A 17931-nucleotide genomic window follows, 5' to 3' on the forward strand; every position below is an offset into this window, starting at 1 on the left:
TACCATTCCTAACTACCAAGTTGGCAAATATTAAAGAGCTAGGTACCCTCTCTTGGCATTAGTGGGAATGCAAAATGGTATCCCTATAGAGGAAAATTTGGCAGTAACCAACAAAACTACACATACATTTACCTACTGACCTAACAATCACACTTCTAGAAATTAATCCTGAAGATACACTAACAAAATTAAAATACGTGTGCACAGGATTTGTCATTGAGACTTAGTTTGTTGTTACAAAATACTGAAAACAACCCAACTATCCAGATGTAGGAGATCGATATAATAAACTCTAGTATATCCATATAATGGGATAATATGCAACTATTAAAAAGAATGAGGAATATCTCTATGAAGAGGAAAAGACAACTACTTTTAGTTTAAAATTTATATTACAAAATTCATAAAGAATGTAAAATTTGCAAACTTTACTTTTTCAACTAGACATCAACTATGTGCCTATGAAGGGAATAGAGAATTGAACAGCACGTTGTCCCTGTCCTCAAGGAGCTTACAAATGACGGGAAAGACATATTAGTAGATTTCATCAATTCCAAAATATACACTTATTACATTTTAATATCGCTGAAGTCATGGTGTGTCTTCAATTGACAGAATCTTAAAATAGCTGCTGACCAGCTAGTTATCACTGTCTGCATATGTGTGGACTTGATTTGTACGCATGTTTGTTTGTGGCATAAAGGAACAACTGCAAATCATTCAAGTTTTAGCCAGCAGATTAAGATCCATTTGGGAAAAGAACATATGAGTCCTAGCTATTGCCTAAAAAAATTTCTGTCAACACATTCTGTTAAAATCAAGAATATACCAGTAATAAAATGAATAGAATGGCTCTCTGTAGCCTGGAAGAATATCCTGGAAATAACAGAAGAGCACTCTGCTCTTGATAAAGCACAGAGGACACAAGAAAGTATTATGTGAAACAACATGAACATCTACAACTGAAACAAAAGGTGCGGTAAAAGACACAGCTTCTAAAGATGAAGTTCAACCATTTATTATATTTATATGTTCCTTTTTACTCATGCAGGAGACATATATGATCTAAATTAAGTCTAAAGTAGTTCTTTCATTAAGTGCTGGTGAGGTTGTAGGGAAAAGGGAGCCCTGTTGCACTGTTGGTGGGAATTCAGACTGGGGCAGCCACTGTGGAAACCAGTATGAAATTTTCTAAGTATGGAACTGCCTTTTGACCCAAAGATTTCACTGCTGGAATTATACCTGAAGAATCCTGAAATACCAATTCAAATGAACCTATGCACCTCTATGTTCATAGCAGTGTTATTTACTATAGACAAATGCTGGAAATAGCCTAAGTTCCCATCAATAAACAAGCAGATCAAAAAGCTGTGGAACATTTACAGAACGGAATACTATAAAGCAGAAAGAAAGAAGGAACTCCTACCTTTTGCAACAGCATGGATGGAACTGAAGAATCTGCTAAGTGAAATAAGCCACTCAGTGAAAGATAAATACCATATGGTCTCACCTATAAGAGGAATCTAGTGAATAAAAAACAAATGAAGGAGCAAAACAGAACCAGAAGCATGGAAACATGGTACAATCTCACAGTAAGCAGAGTGGAGGGAGGAGGGGAATAATGATGGAAAGAAGGGGAAGGGACTAGTCAAAGAACATGTATGAATGACCCATGGACATGCACAACAGTGTGGAGACTGACTGTGGGAGCAGGGGTTGGGATGGGCAAAGGAGAGCAAAAATTGAAACAACTATAATAGAATAAAATATTTTTTAAAAATAAAAATTGTAAGTGACAGTCTTACATCATAATTTACTTATCTGCACTTTTTCTTTCTTACTTGTACATAAAATAATTGTGTGTCTTACAACTGATGGCATGTTCGAGTTAATGAAATACAGTAATTATTGTAGAACAGGATGATAAGTGCTCAAAATGTCAAAAAGGACATTTAAGAACTGCTGAACTGGGGACTTAACAGAAAACTCAGAGGTGGTAACAGTGGAGCTAAGATTTGAAGAGTAAGCAAACAGGTCTACAAGAGAAGGAGAACTCAGACAACATGAATAATACAAAATAACATTCATAATCAGGCAGCAAGTCGTTCTGGAGAAATTGCAAATCATTCCTTATGGCTAGAGTAAAAAAGGGGAATGTTAGTTGCATCGGTTGATGCCTCAAACCTGGTTAAAAGAGGCTTGGAGGGGCCAAATTATAAAAAAACAAACCACAATGCTAAACAACAGAATTTGAATATTATCTTGCAAACTATGAGAATTAAAAGGTTTAAAGAAGAAGGAAGAGGGAGAATTAGAAAGATAGGAACAAGAAAAAAATTACCACTCCCACCACTTTTATTCAACACAATTAGATGCCTTAGCTAAAGCAATAAGGCAAGAAAAAGAAATAAAAGGCATCCAAATTGGAAATGAAGAAGTAAAACTCACTATTTGAAGATGGCATTATACTGTATGTAGAAAACCCTAAAGACTCCTTCAACACACTGTTAAAACTAATAAACAAATTCAGTAAAGTTGCAGATACAAAATCAATGCGCAAAAATCTATTGCCTTTCTATAAAGAAATAATGAACTATTGGAAAGAGAAATCAATAAAATAACCCTATTTACAATTGTATCAAAAAGAATAAAATGAGTAAGAATAAATTTAACCAAGGAAGTTAAAAACCTGTATATTAGAAACTATAAGACATTAAGGAAATAAATTGAAGAGGAAACAAACAAATGGAAAGATATTCCATGCTCATGGATTAGAAAAATAAATATTGTTAAAATATACCACCAAAACAATCTACAAATTCAGTGCAGTTCCCATTAAAATTTCAATGGCATTTTTCACAGAATTAGAACAATCCTAATATTTGTATGAAACCATAAAAAATATAAATAAATTAAAAATAAAAAAAACAGAATAACCAGAGCAATATTGATAAAGAAGAACAAAGCTGGAGGCATCACATTCCCTGATTTCAAACTATATTACAAGATATTGTAATTTAAACAGTATGATACTGGCATAAAGATGGACACATAGATCAACAGAACAGAACAGAGCACAGAAATAATCCCATGCATATATGGTCAATTAATTTATGACAAAGGAGCCAAGAATATACAATGGGGAAAGGGCCGTCTCGTCAATATATAGTGTTGGGAAAATTGGATAGCACATGCAAAAGAAAGAAACTGGACAACTATCTTTCACCCTGCACAAAAATTAACTCAAAATAGATTAAACACTTGATTTTCAAGACCTGAAACCATAAAACTCCTAGAAGAAAAAATAGGCAGTAAGCTCCTTGACACAGGTCTTGGTGGTGGTTTTTGAATCTGATACCAAAAACAAAGGTAACAAGCAAAAATAAATTATGTGGAAATGCGTACAGCATACTAAAAAGTTTCTGCGCAGCAAAAGAAACCATCAAGAAGATGAAAAGGTGATTTTACTGAATGAGAAAATACTTGCAAATCACATATATGAGAAAGAGCTAATATAAAGTATACAAAAATTCATGCAACTCAAAATTAGCAAACAATAGCAAAAAACAAATAGATGTTTTCCCAAAGAATATATACGGATGGCTAACAGGTACATGAAAAGATCCTCCATGTCATTAATCATCAGGGAAATGCAAATCAAAACCACATGGGATATTACCTCACACCTGTTAAAATGGCTATTATCAAAAAGACTAGAAACAATAAGTGTTGGTGAGGATGTAGAGAAAAAGGAACCTTTCTGCCCTGTTGGTGGCAATGTAAATAGTTGCAGCCAATATGGAAAATATTATGAAGGTTCCTCAAAAAATTAAAAACAGAAGTGCAATATGACCCAGCAATCCCCATTCTGGGAATTTATTAGAAGAAAACCAAAACTCTAACTTGAAAAGTTACGTACAGCCCCATGTTCATTGCAGCATTATTTACAAAAGCCAAGATATGAAAACAGGTTAAGTGTCCATCAATACATGACTGGATAAAGATGTAATAGAGATATATGTAAACCATATTCTATACTCTATATGTATACATGTACAGAAAGAATGATATATTGCCTTCAGATGCCATTCATAGATCACAAGGGCATTATGCTAAGTGAAATAAGTCAGAGAAGGACAAATACCACTATATGTCTTATGTGTGGAATCTAATTAAACAAATAAGTAAATAATAAACCAAGTTTACAGATACAGAAGATTGATGGTTACCAGAAGTAGGAAATGGGGGTGGAAGAAACAGGTGAATGTTTTTTTTTAGTTTAAATAAATTTAATAATAATAATAATAGCAGGAAGTAATTAGAAAGAACAAAATTCAGTGTTGGAAGTACAGATTGGGCAAAGTCCAGGCTGGAAACAGGAGGAAAGGTTAGGAAGCTAATGTAGATAATCTAGGTAAGAAGTTCTGAGCATCAGAAATAAAGCTAAAGTAGTAGGAACATAGAGAAATATACACCTAAACACTAATAAAAACGATTTAAGATATCCAGAAATTAAAATGAACAAATTACTGCTATATGCAACAATGTGATGAATCTCAAATGTATTATGTAAGTGAAAGAAACCAGACTCAAGAGGCACAAACTGTTTACTAATTCCATTTATATGCCACTTTGGAAAAGGCAAAACTGAGAGAGATAGAAAACAGATGTGTCTGCCATGGTCTGGGGTGGGGGCGGTGACTAAAAGGGACACAAGGGAATTTTTGAGATGGAAATGTTTCATATCTCAATTGTGGTGGTTACACAACCAACTGTGTTTGGCAAAATGCACTGAATTTTACTATATGTGAATTATACACAATAAACATTACTTTAAAAACGACCAAAAATGTGATAAGGTTAGAACACTCATTTATGTATTGCCTATAACTGCTTTTCCACTATGACAGCTGAGTTGAGTAGTTTCAACAGGGACCGCCTAGTTCATAAAGCCTAAAATATTTACTATCTGGCCTTAAAAAAAAGTTTGTCAAACTTGTTATAAAATAGTATCACCCATTTGTTTGGTTCTTATCCAAAAAACTTAATTGTCCATAAAATGAACAGAAATAAGGCAGTAGGATGTGCAGAAATGTTCTATTAAAACTACTGGGTTATAGAAATGAGTTGTTTTCCAAACACATCCTGAACTAAGTCTCCGAGAGGAAAAAGTATTTATTCAGTTCTCAACAGCCACAGATTAAAAAAAAAAAAAAAACTTCCATAAAATTTTCCCATTATAATCACACCTCCCATTTCAACCTATTGCTTAAATTATATATCTGTTGTTGTTTTGTTTTGTTTCGTTTGTGTGTGTGTGTATGTGTGTGAAAGTGACAAGACATTGGCCTTATAAGTAATTAGTTACAATCTATATAACTGCTTCTTTATATGACTTCTACATGAAAGAACTAGCTTTCCTGTGTATTTGAAGTATGAATTCAAATAATATGAGAGGCATTATAAACTGACTTTCACTTCGCTTCTGAAGCTGGAAAATATGAATAACAAAGCTTATGGCATTTCTACATAAAAATAAAGCACTATGTGAAGATTTTTAAATGTGATAAGAAATTATACTAAAAGTCTTTATATATGTTGTCTTTATTTCATTATTTTTTAAATGAAGAAATGTTGTAAGATGTTAGCATGCATAGGCAATAAATATAATGGTGACTTACAATTAGTTGGGTATAAACTTGATTAATCTTTTCTAGTAATGGTAGTGCATTACAGAGACAGTCATCCATACACTATTGTTTTCAATAGAGTATATTTGCGAAGCAACCCATTGGAGTAAAGGTTATACCTTCTACCTTTACAATATAATTTGTAAAATTCCTGGTGTGTGCAATTGCCATATTAGTACCCTGATGAAACTTATTAAGATGATTATTTCAGAGAAACAAGATGGCGGAGGAGTAAGTGGAAGCTACACTAACTTCCTCCCAGAACTAGTCTGGATTTACAACGTAATTTTGGAGAAATCATCTGGAATAACCAACCGAACACCAGCTGGAGAGAAGTCTTATAACCACCGAGAGACAAAAAAGGCCGCTACATCACAACGTGACGGGAAGGGAGTGCGGAGACCCGGAAGGGCTGGCTGGGCTCACACGGGTGGCAGCTGAGGGGACTGAGAAACAGCTCAGCAGCTGGGGATTCCCCCTGAGAAGGGCAGGGTCTAAACCCCCAGCTGAGCTTCCCAGCCTACAGCAACAGAGTGGAAAGTAAAATAGTATCCAGCAGAGAAAAGCGAAAAGCCACAGGGTTTCTTGCTAGCCAGAGAGAAACAGCTGGAGAAAAAGAGCTCTTAAGTGGGTCACATATGAAAAGATTTTGGCCCCCACTTACCCTGGGCTCAAGCGGAGGGGGGGCGGAGGGGACGGGGGACACTTGGGGAGGGTTTGGCGTGGTGGCTTTGGGGGGATAGCTGGGGGAGCGGCCAGCCGGGTCCCAGTGCTGACTCATTCCCACGCTGCGGGCGGACCATTCCCGGCCAAGTGGCGTCAGCCTGAGGGGAAGCAAAGGCCCTGCCTACAGGAATTAAGCTGCCATACCCTCGGTCCTTAAGCCTGACAGCTAATCACAGATTGAATAGATTAACAACTAAAGAAGCCAGACAAAGGCAGTAGATCCCTGGAAGTCTCCAACAGGCTGCCTAGGCCCAGACTGGTACAGGATCTGACGCCACCAGGGGCATATCCAAGAAGTGCAGATCATTCTAAGAAGCACCAACAAACAATAGGAGTCACAAAAATGGGGAGACAGAGAAACAACCCCCCATCGAAAGGAAAGTCAGAGTCCCCAGAAAGAGTGCTAAATGAAATAGAGGGGAGCCAACTATCAGATATGGAATTGAAAGCATGTATTATGGAGAAGCTCAATGAGCTCAGCGGAAACTACAAAGAACTCCAGAAAAACTACAGTGAACTCCAGAAGAACTATAAGGAACTTACTGAGAATTATACCAGCATCAAAAAGGACATGGAAGCTATCAATAAGAGCCAGGAGGAAATGAAGAATACGATCTCTGAATTGAAGAACACAGTAGAAGGAATTAAAAATAGGCTACAGGAAGCAGAAGATCGGATCAGCAAGCTGGAGGACAATGTAGACAAAAACTCACAGACAGTGCAACAAAATGAAAAAAGACTGAACAAGACTGAAGAGGCTCTAAGACAGCTGCAGGACAACATGAAACGTAATAATATCCGTATCATAGGAATTCCAGAAGGAGAAGAAGAAAAGCAAGGGATAGAAAACCTCTTTGAAAAACTAATGACAGAAAACTTCCCTAACATGAAGAGAGAAAGAATCATGCAAGTCCAGGAAGCACAGAGGGTCCCAATGAAGATGAACCCCAACAGGCCCACTTCAAGACACATCATAATTAAAATGCCAACATTCAAAGACAAAGAGAGAATCCTAAAAACAGCAAGAGAGAAACAACTAATAACATACAAGGGAGCTCCAATAAGGCTATCATCAGATTTCTCAGCAGAAACACTACAAGCCAGAAGGGAATGGCAAAATATATTCCAAGTAATGAAAAACAAAGGCCTACAACCAAGAATACTCTACCCAGCAAGGCTCTCATTCAAAATGGAAGGTGAAATAAGGAGTTTCCAAGACAAAAGAAGGTTAAAACAATACATCTCCACCAAACCAGTATTGCAAGAGATGCTAAAGGGTCTGCTTTAAGAAGATGAAGAAACAGAGAGAGACAGAGAGGAACACGAGTACAAAGGGGGGAAATGACAATGAATAAGTACTAAAAGAAAGAAGGAACTTCTACCATTTACAACAACATGATTGGAACTAGAGAGAATTATGCTTAGCGAAATAAGCCAGGCAACAAAAGAAAATTACCTTATGCTATCACCTGTTAAAGGAAACTAATGAACAACACAAACAAATGAGCAAAATTGAACCAGAGGTATGTAAACGAGGAATAAACTAACAGTAACGAAGGGGGAGATGGGAGGGAAAGAAGTGGTAAGAAGGGGAAGGGTCTAGTCAAAGAACATGTATAAATGACCCATGGACATGGACAACTGGATGGGGACTGAATGTGGGAGAAGGGAGGGACAGGGTGCAGAGAAGCAAGAGGGGGAAAAAAGTGAGACAACTGTAATGGAAAAACAAACAAACAGAAAAATTTTTAGTGGGGGGGAAAAAATAAAAATATAAAGAATAGAAATGCAAGTTCAGTGAATATTAGAAGGACAAGGATTTTCCTTAACACTGAATATATTTTCTCCCTATCTGATCCCTCCAGAATTTGGCATTCTAAAGAAGTAAGTAATGACCTAAGTTTCTTTGCATAAAACTAATAAGACCAGTTCTTAATAACGATTTTTGACTAAGACTTTGACTGGAATGTCATGCCTAAAGGAGACATGATTGGGCTTTGGTTGTTACCAAAAAGCCCTGAGCAACTAGGACTGACTTTCAAAGGTAATAAAAGTCCACGAGATAAAAGGCCTGGTACCTTGGATGGATGAGCGGTCCATAGCAATCTTTCCAGGGAAGGAACGAAGGTTGTTTTCCTGAAAGATGGCTAGAAGGGACCTTAAGGTACAATGGAAAACCAGGAGGACCTGGAAAAGACAGGTGTTTACAGGCAAGGCTGAATGCCAGGTATGTGGCTCAACTTCTGTGCCCTGAAGGGCAGACTGAAGGTCACCCTAAATGTTCCTTGTGTAAGTTCCAGCAAAGCAGAACTAAAGATCATAAGTGATCATTTGCTGCTCTTGTTGTGTTTATGCAAATGAACAGGATAAATTAAAAATGAACTTAATGCAGTCCCTTTAATGACAAGGAGGGTAATCTTAGGGAGAAAAATCAAGATGCAAGGAAGATCACAATGCCCAGTGGTAGACTATAAAGTAGTGCAGCTAACCGTCTTTAAAGTTTCTTTTCATTTAAAATTTGTTTTCATTTGAAAGTTAAACTATGTCTGTGGCATTATCAAAGATGTTTAATTTACAGGCGAGAAGAATGTCAAATGCCTTGCAACTGGATGTCTTTCCGATAAGACAGACCTACACATCTATAAACTTGTGTGTGGGTTATGTTACATAAATTAACATGTGTTTTCTGTTTTCAAAGGGCATAAGCCTACGATCTCAGTACCTGAGTGATTGTCTGTATGTATAGGCCTCACTTAATCCTGTCTGCACTGCTGCCTCCTGAGACTCAATGGTTTGGCTGAACTAAGTGGCTGAGTTGGTGAAGAACGGGGTGGTCTGTGGGCTTCACTTTAAAACTGGTTTCTCTTTTCTATCCTAATGGCTTGGACAGAAAGAGCCCAGAGGCCTGAGAGGGGGGAAACCTAAAATATTTCCCTCAGCCCAAACTAAGTATAATGGGCAAAAGGGTTTTGGACAGGTGAGATGTACCTGGCATACCTTCCTCCAAAGAAGCCCTTCTTTTCCCTAATGTGGGACATTGAAAAATTAATACCTGTCTTTTGTCATCTAATGGTTACGGATTGAATGATGTCCTTTAACCCTGTTGCCCCCAGAATACAACAAGGATGCCAGCCTGTTAAACCAAGCATGCCCTTGTCCAGAGACAGCCAACCAACCAGGAGTCTGCACGATCCTTCCCCTTGTGGGAAGGTCACCCTCCCCTCCACACCCCCACTCTTATTAGGGATTTCTTGACCCAAGGGTAGGTAGGACGACGACCATGTCCAGCTTGAAGCAGCTAGAGGAGCTCGAGACCTTCGTCCATTGTCCTTTATAAGATTGTAAAGGGTCTTAAGTCTGAGAGAGAGGGATTGTTATTTTTTATTGTTAAAATATTTAACTAATTAATTAATTATTTTAAAAAAAAAAGAAGAAGAATATATGAAAGGGTGAGCCATGGGCATGGACTTGGGGAGGGGATTGTCGGGGAAGGGGGGTGCTGGGTGGAGGGGAGCAAAGGGGAAAAAATTGGAACTATTGTAACAATATAATCAATAAAGTATACTTAAAAAAAAAGATGATTATTTCATACATGGTGTAATATTTATAATTTTGCATTTATGCATAACACCATAATTCATTATAATTTATCTTTTACATTACAGCAAAGAACATGATAAATAATCATTGGTCCTCTTATGGCATGCCTCCGATATTATAGGCAAGAAATATGAAATCATATTTAATAAAAATGTTCCTTCAAATTAGAAGAAAATTTTTATTCTGCTAACTTTTAAAATTTTATACTGTACTATATTTTATACTCTGATGGATTAAAATAAAATTTACAATGTATTCTACATAAATGAGGCAGGAGACAAAACAACATCATTATCAAGGAGAAACTGAAAAAGACATGAGATAGAAGCTTCAGTAAGCCTGGGACTTGAAAAGGATTACTCGAGTCAACCATTTTAAAGTTCTTATGTGATGATGGTATACATTGTTCTTTGAAAATAAATTTTATTAAAAAAATTGAAAGAGTTGAGGTAAGTCAACTCTTAGATAGCCTTATGAATGTTATTCTATGTGAGAAAAGAAAAAGTCTAAGAAGATAGAAAGGATGACAGACTATAGCAAAATAATACATCAAAAAACAAGAAGAGCTATAGAATCATGTAGAAAATCGGCCTCCAAGGTAGAATATAAACCACTTAAATTAATACATACACCTTGAAATCTTGAAGAGAGAAAAGTGCAAAAAGTCAAGGCAAAATGAGAAGCAAGTAAAAAAATCCAAGATGGAGCAGTGAGTACAAATGAGAATTAAAGAAGTAAAGATATTTCCACTATATTTGGATAAACAGGAAGATGTAGGGATTGTAGATTTGATGGAAGAGGGAGAAAAGTATTTAGTTTGAGTTTAGCTACAGGAAGAAAAACTTAGCCAAGGAGTCAAAAATGACCCTAAGACTTCAACATTTTTTTAAACAGTGATTATTTTCATTAAAAGTCCCTTAAATTTATTTTACCTTAAATTATGATAGCAGTTGACTTGGCTTTTAATCCAACCAGTACTTAAACAGAAGAAAGAGATGTTAGATCTGGTGCTGTTTATGGTGTGGAAAGAAATCTGGAACTATGCCCTTTATCTGTTTGTGAAGGAAAGAATAATAACTTCTTTTTCTTCAATTCTATGAAATCACTGACTTCAAAACTGAAAAAAGAATAAGCAGTTAAAAGAATCTGACCTGTCACTTGAGCCTAATGACTTAAGATTTTATAACCTATTATAAAACTTATTTTATGTACTGCCACTAATTTGTATTAAGATTCAGTTTTTCTTTTTCTTCATATGAAATTCAGTTCTAAAAATAGTCAAGTCTAAAAATAAGGCAAAACCCACAGATTAAGTGTAGCTTTATACATGTACAAGTAACAGGGAAACCTCCACATCTAAGAAAACAGATGTTGGGTTACTTATTCCAACCAAATTCTCTGTTGGGTCAAACTCCTGGAAATTTTTCATTATACATCGACTATATTATTATTAAACCCAAATCCATTCTTTAATTCTATTAAATTATTTTCTCTGTCCCAGAGAAATCAATGAACTCTACTAATAAATACGAAAGTGTGAGCAAAAAGTCTTATATTTGATTTTAGGAGCTTGGTTTCTATCATGAAAACCAACTGACTAGCAGTTTCAAAATCTCCAAATGTCAAGACTTACAGCCAAGATAGAGGCTTAGACTGACACACTCGGTCTTCCTCTACAAGTAGAAAGGAATACAAACAACTACCTCATAACAAAAGATAACTAGAAATTCCAGAAAATAAAAGCCCAGCATACAAAGTTATAAACCAGCGGTGCTCATCGGATAGGTAGAAAGAGCGAAAGTGTGCAGTGCTGTTTGCGGTAGCACCAGGGCAGCGGCAGGGAGAGCAATCCCGGCTGCAGTCGAGCCCCAGCAGCTCGCGACCCCAACGCTGGGAAAGGCAGCACCCACATTACCTCAGAGGGCGATACCCAGAGGGTGGGAGGACAGATCCTGGTCTCCCAGTGGAGAATAATGGCAGGAATCCATCTTGAACCCCGCCCCCACACAAAGCGCCACAGCGCCGCGAAATAGGTTGCGGATGGCCACCAGTCGCTGGGTTGTGACAAGTACACAGGCCCTGCCCCCTATAACCTGCTCAAGAAGAAAGCAAAACACAAATCTGTCAAAATGAGGCAGACAACTATAGAAATCCCGGTGGCACAGCTCACCAGGCAACAGATGAAAAATTTGATAGACGAACAAATAAGAAACCTTTCAGAGCCTCAATTCAGAGCTATAGTCATTAGGTGGCTTACAGAATTAAAAGATTTGGAACAAGACGAGAAAGGACTGAAAGCCACTCATACTGAAAAGAACGAAAACATATATGAGACAAGTGGTGAGGAAATAAAATCCAGAGATCAAATCAACAAACCAGAACATAGGGAAGGAACAAACAGTCAACCAGTGTGGAACGAGGAAACAGAAAGCAAGGAAAGTGAGGTGAGGATCAGAAACCTCTGAGACAGCTATAAGCGAACGAACATACGGATTATAGGATTGCCAGAGGGCAAAGAAGAAGAACTAGAAATAGAAAAATTATGTGAAAAAGTAATAAAGCAGAACTTCCCGAACTTGGGGAAGGAAATAGACTTACAGGTCCAGGAAGCACAGAGAGTTCCAGAAAAACTGGACCCAGGGAGAAACACTCCATTATAATCAAACTGTCAAAAATTAAAGATAAAGAGAGAATCTTAAAAGCAGCAAGAGAGAAGGTTGAAATCATATGGAAAAGACCTTTTGAAGATAATATTTAATTTTTTCTTTGACTTTATCCTAATTTATTTGTATTATTTCTGAAATTATATATATCTTCTTCATATGAAAATAAAAACGCTTATTCTAGTGAAGGCTGGAAATTATGCCTCATCTTTTCCCAGGCAATCCTGTTTCTGTATCAGATTTCTATAGTCAGGTTACAATGATTTTATGTTGTAGTGGTAAACTATCTAAGATCATCTGCTTGAGCTGCAATAATTATGGTGACCTCATTCTGCTATCCTTTAAAAGAAGAATCCAGCAAGAAATTATGTATATATCCACCAATTTATATTTCTCAGCTCCACTGGAAAACTACCCAAAGTATCTTGCTATTGAGAATGTTACCTTTACATGTGAAAGAATTAGTGCAAGAGGCTAAGAACATATTTTTCTTATATATTTTTGGAGAGTGACAATGACTTTATCAAAATTAAAACCTTTGTGCATCAAAGGACACTGTGAAGGGAGTGAGAAGACAATCCAAAGAGTGGGAAAAAACATTTGCAAATCACATATCTGAGAATGGGTTAATATCCATAATACATAAAGAACTCCTACAACTAAACAACAAAAGACAACCCAATTAAAACACAGACAAGAAACTTTAATAGGTATTTCTCCAAATAAGATACACAAATGGCTAATAAGCACATGAAAAGATACTCAGTAACACTAGTAATTAGGGAAATGCAAATCAAAACCATTATGAGTTACCACTTCGCACAGATTAGGGTTGCTATTTTAAAGTTTTTTTAAAGAAGAAAATAAATATTGACAAGCATTTGAAGGAACTGGAACTTCTGTGTACTGCTGGCAAGAATGTATGCAGCTACTGTGGACTCTTTAACAGGTTAAACAGAATTACAATATGATTCAGGAATACCACTCCTAGGTACAATGTATGATACCTAGGGACTCAAACAGATACTCGTACAACAATATTCACAGCAGAATTATTTATAATAGCCAAAATTCATCACTATATGAGTGGACAAACAAAAACTGTTATATATATACAACAGAATATTATTCAGCCATCAAAATGAATAAAATTCTGATATATGCTGTAACATGGCTAATACTGAAAACATGTTAAAATAAGCTAGAGGCAAAAGGATAAAAAGTATATGACTGTACTTATATGAGGTACCTAAAGTAAGCAAATTCACAGGGATAGAAAATAATACAGAGGTTACCAGAGTTTGGGGAAGGGGAGGAATTGAAAGTTATTGTTTAATGGGTATACGTTCTATTTGGGATGATAAAAAATGTTCTGGAAATAGTGGTGGTGGTTACACAACATTGTGAATGTACTTAATGTGAATGAATTGTACAACCTAAAATGGTAAACTTTATGTTATGTATATTTTATCACAGTAAAAAATAGTCTATTTTGTAAATACCTAATTATCTCCCACTGCTGCTTAGATTTCCAAATTATGATTAAAAATACTGTGTGTGTATGCACATTGCACATAAAATGAATCACCCTTGAAAAACAGACCTTGGCATGTTGTGCACATTAGATATCCTAGAAGGCACTTCCAAATTTCCAAATAATTATAATTGCACTCCAATTTGATTGCTATTTCAGTTACTTATCTACATCAAAATTAACAGGTCATAAGTTAAGGGGAAATATCTATAAATTCTACTGATGGTTTAAATGTATGTTTATAGTCCAAGTGCTAAAAATGAACACTGTACCTGATAGAGCATGATAGGTTCTATGTTGTATCCTAAGATATCTGCAAAGTTCTTAGCGATGACTGTTTTTCCACAACCCTACAAATGGAAACAAAATCATTTAAGGAATAAGTCAAAAAAAACAAAAGTCAGAAAACAGAAGTTTGCGGTGAGGCTGCATTCTTACTTTTCCTCCAATTAAACATAAGTCCTTAACCATGTGAGACTGCATCATTTCAGCCAGTAGTTGTTTATGGCTTAAAGTTTGTATAAAACGTTCTGACACACAAGGTGGACTAAATGGCCTGGTCCCAGCTGGCACCTGTAATTAAAGAGAGATAAGCATAATATGTATATTTTTAATCAAAATATTAGTAAATGAAAGCACAACTGCCATGTAAAGCCCCTACTAATTTCTTGCTCAATTCTATACTGATTTTGATATTTCAATAGAGCAGCAACTAGTTTCTCATTCACAGACCCAACAATCATCAACAAACCTCCAAATCAATCATCCCCCTAACATTGAAGCTCTGTGCTGGAAGACATTTTCATAAGAATCATGTCATTTTCATGCTATTTGTAACATATAACAATTTGACTACTTGAGAATGAAGGTTTTTGTCCAAATTCCAGTTATAAGTATAGAATTTAAAAATAGTACACTGGGGCAGTGGCAGCAGCAGTGGCAGCAAGGCTGTGGCTGTGGCGGATCATCGAAAAGAGCAGTTACACATTATAAAAGCTGGGAGGGACACCTGGAGAGCAATCCCAGTCCCAGGCCACACCACACAGCTCAGGGTTTCAGTACTGGGAAGATAAGAGTCTCACTGCTTCTGGCTGTGAAAACCATTGGGGACTAGGGCAGCGGAAGAAACTGCCAGTCTCTCATGAAAGGCTGCTTAGAGCCTCGCCCTCCCACCCCTGGTCCTAGAATATCCACAAACCCACGGACTCTGGGAACCACAACCAGGGCAACAGGTAGAGGACTGCCAGTTACATATGGGAAGTGCTGAAGTGACAGGAAAAGGGGTGAGCGCTGAGCAAGCGGCATTGTTCCCTCTCAGACTCCTCTCCACACACAGTGCCACAAGGTGGTGAAACAGGTCGCCTGACACTGACAAATACCCTAAGACACAGAGGCAAACACAGGAGGCTGTCAAGTGGAGGAGACAGAGAAGTATAGCCCAAAAGAGGGAGCAGATCAAGGCTCCAGTTGGAGAACTAAGCACGAGGGGACAGCCAACCTAACAAACACAGAGTTGGAAACACTGGTGATAATGATGCTCACAGACTAGACAGACATGATTGGGTATGACAAATGCATAAGGGAAGAAGTGAAGGTGAAGGCAATACTAAGTGAAACAAAGAAAAATCCACACAAAACCAATGGTGATGGGAAGGAATCGGGGTTCAAATCAACAATTTGGAACATAAGGAAGAAATAAACAGTCAACCAGTACAGAATGAAGACTCAAGAATTGAAAAAAATGAGGAAAAGCTTAGGAACCTCTGGGACAACCTTAAACATACCAACATCTGAATCACAGGGGTGCCAGAAGGAGAAGAGGAAGAGCAAGAAATTGAATACTTATTCAAAAAATAATGGAGGAAACTTCCCTCGTTTGGCAAAAGAAATAGACATACAAGTCCAGGAAGCACAAAAAAATCCCAAACAAGTTGGACCAAAAGAGGACCCCACCAAGACACATCATAATTAAAATGCCAAAGGTTAAAGATAAAGAGAGACTCTTAAAAGCAACAAGAGAAAAGAAGAGAGTTACCTACAAAGGAGTTCCATAAGACTCAGCTGATTTCTCAAAGGAAGCTTTGCAGGCAAGAAGAGATTGGCAAGCAGTATTCAAAATTATGAAAAGCAAGGACCTACAACCAAAAGTACTCTATTCAGCAAAGCTATAATTTAGAATGGAAGGGCAGATAAAGTGCTTCCCAGACAAGGTAAAGCTAAAGGAGTTCATCATCATCAAGCCCTTCTCATAGGAAACGTTAAAGGAACACATTTAAGAAAAAGATCAAAACTATGAACAGTAAAATGAAAAAAAGGTCATAACTATCAACAAATAAATCTAAGAAAAACAAAAACTAAGCAAACAACTAGAACAGGAAGAGAACCATAGATATAGAGATCACATGGAGGGTTGTCAGTGGGGAGGAGGAAGGGGGAGAATGAGGGAAAATGTGCAGGAATCAAGAAGCATAACTGGTAGGTACAAAATAAACAGGAGGACTTCCGGCCAAGATGGAGGCTTAGACTGACATGCTCTGTCTCCCTCCACAACTATGTAGGAATATAACTACCCCAAAACCAAAGATAACCAGAAATTCCAGAAAATAAAACTACATGGAAGCCCAGCGTATGAAGTTATAAACCAGCAGTGCTCATCTGAATGGGTAGGAGGGGTGAAATCGGAATCAGGACGGAAAGGTCAGGCTGTGCTGTCCACAGTAGCAGCGGGGATAGTGGCGGGACTGCAAGAAACACCAGGGGAGCAATCCCAGCTGCAGTCAAGACCCGGCAGCTTGCGACTCCAATGCTGGGGAAGGCAGACCGCCCCATTTCCTTGGACAGTGAGGCTGTGGGCAAGGAGCCCCCCATCTCTCAGCGGAGAGTAATGGCAGGAATCCATCTTGGACCCCTACCCCCACACAAAGCGCCACAGAGCGGTGAAAAAGGTCTCCGGTGGGCTGGGTAGTGACGAGTGCACCGTCCCCTACAGCCCACACATAAGCAAAGGTAAACAGGAAACTGACAGGATGAAACAGACCATGATTGAAATCCCGGTGACGCAGCTCACCAGGCAGCAGATGAGGGACCTAACCGATGAGCAAATAAGAAATCTTTCTGAGGCTCAGTTCAGAGCTATAGTCATAAGGTGGCTTACAGAATTAACAAAAGATTTGGAATAAGATGGGGAAGGAATGAAAGCTAGTCACACTGAAACAAGCAAAAACACATACAAGTGGTGAGGAAATGAAAACCAGAGATCAAATCAACAAATCGGAACATAAGGAAGGAACAAACAGTCAACCAGTGCAGAAAGAGGAAACAAAAGGGAGGAACACGAGCAGAGGCTCAGAAACCTCTGGGACAGCTATAAGCAAATGAACATTTGAATTATAGGATTGCCAGAGGGCGAAGAAGAACTAGAAATAGAAAAATTATGTGAAAAAATAATGAAGCAGAACTTCCCGAACTTGAGGAAGGAAATAGATTTACAGGTCCAGGAAGCACAGAGAGTTCCAGAAAAACTGGACCCAGAGAGAAACACTCCAAGACACATTATAACCAAATTGTCAAAAATAAAAGATAAAGAGAGAATCTTAAAAGCAGCAAGAGAGAAGAAGAGAATTATGTACAAACGGTTCCCAATTAGACTATCAGCTGATTTCTCAAAGGAGAGCCTACAGGCAAGAAGGGACTGGCAAGAAATATTCAAAGTAATGAA

The 17931-nt window shown here is 37.5% G+C and overlaps 1 protein-coding gene across 1 annotated transcript in view; it reads right to left on the reverse strand.

The window, feature by feature from the left end:
• Positions 1-17931, reverse strand: part of VWA8 (von Willebrand factor A domain containing 8) — a 432115-nt gene that overhangs the window by 328213 nt on the left and 85971 nt on the right. The window contains exons 11-12 of the mRNA XM_090258845.1: positions 14652-14786; positions 14486-14563 (exon numbers count right to left, since the gene is read on the reverse strand). Of these exons, the coding sequence (XP_090114971.1) occupies positions 14486-14563; positions 14652-14786 (213 nt within the window). The remainder of the gene's footprint in view (positions 1-14485; positions 14564-14651; positions 14787-17931) is intronic.

This window comes from Furipterus horrens, unplaced genomic scaffold (genome assembly GCF_987537825.1).
Source record: "Furipterus horrens unplaced genomic scaffold, mFurHor1.1.pri manual_scaffold_12, whole genome shotgun sequence".
Classification (NCBI taxonomy): domain Eukaryota; kingdom Metazoa; phylum Chordata; class Mammalia; order Chiroptera; family Furipteridae; genus Furipterus; species Furipterus horrens.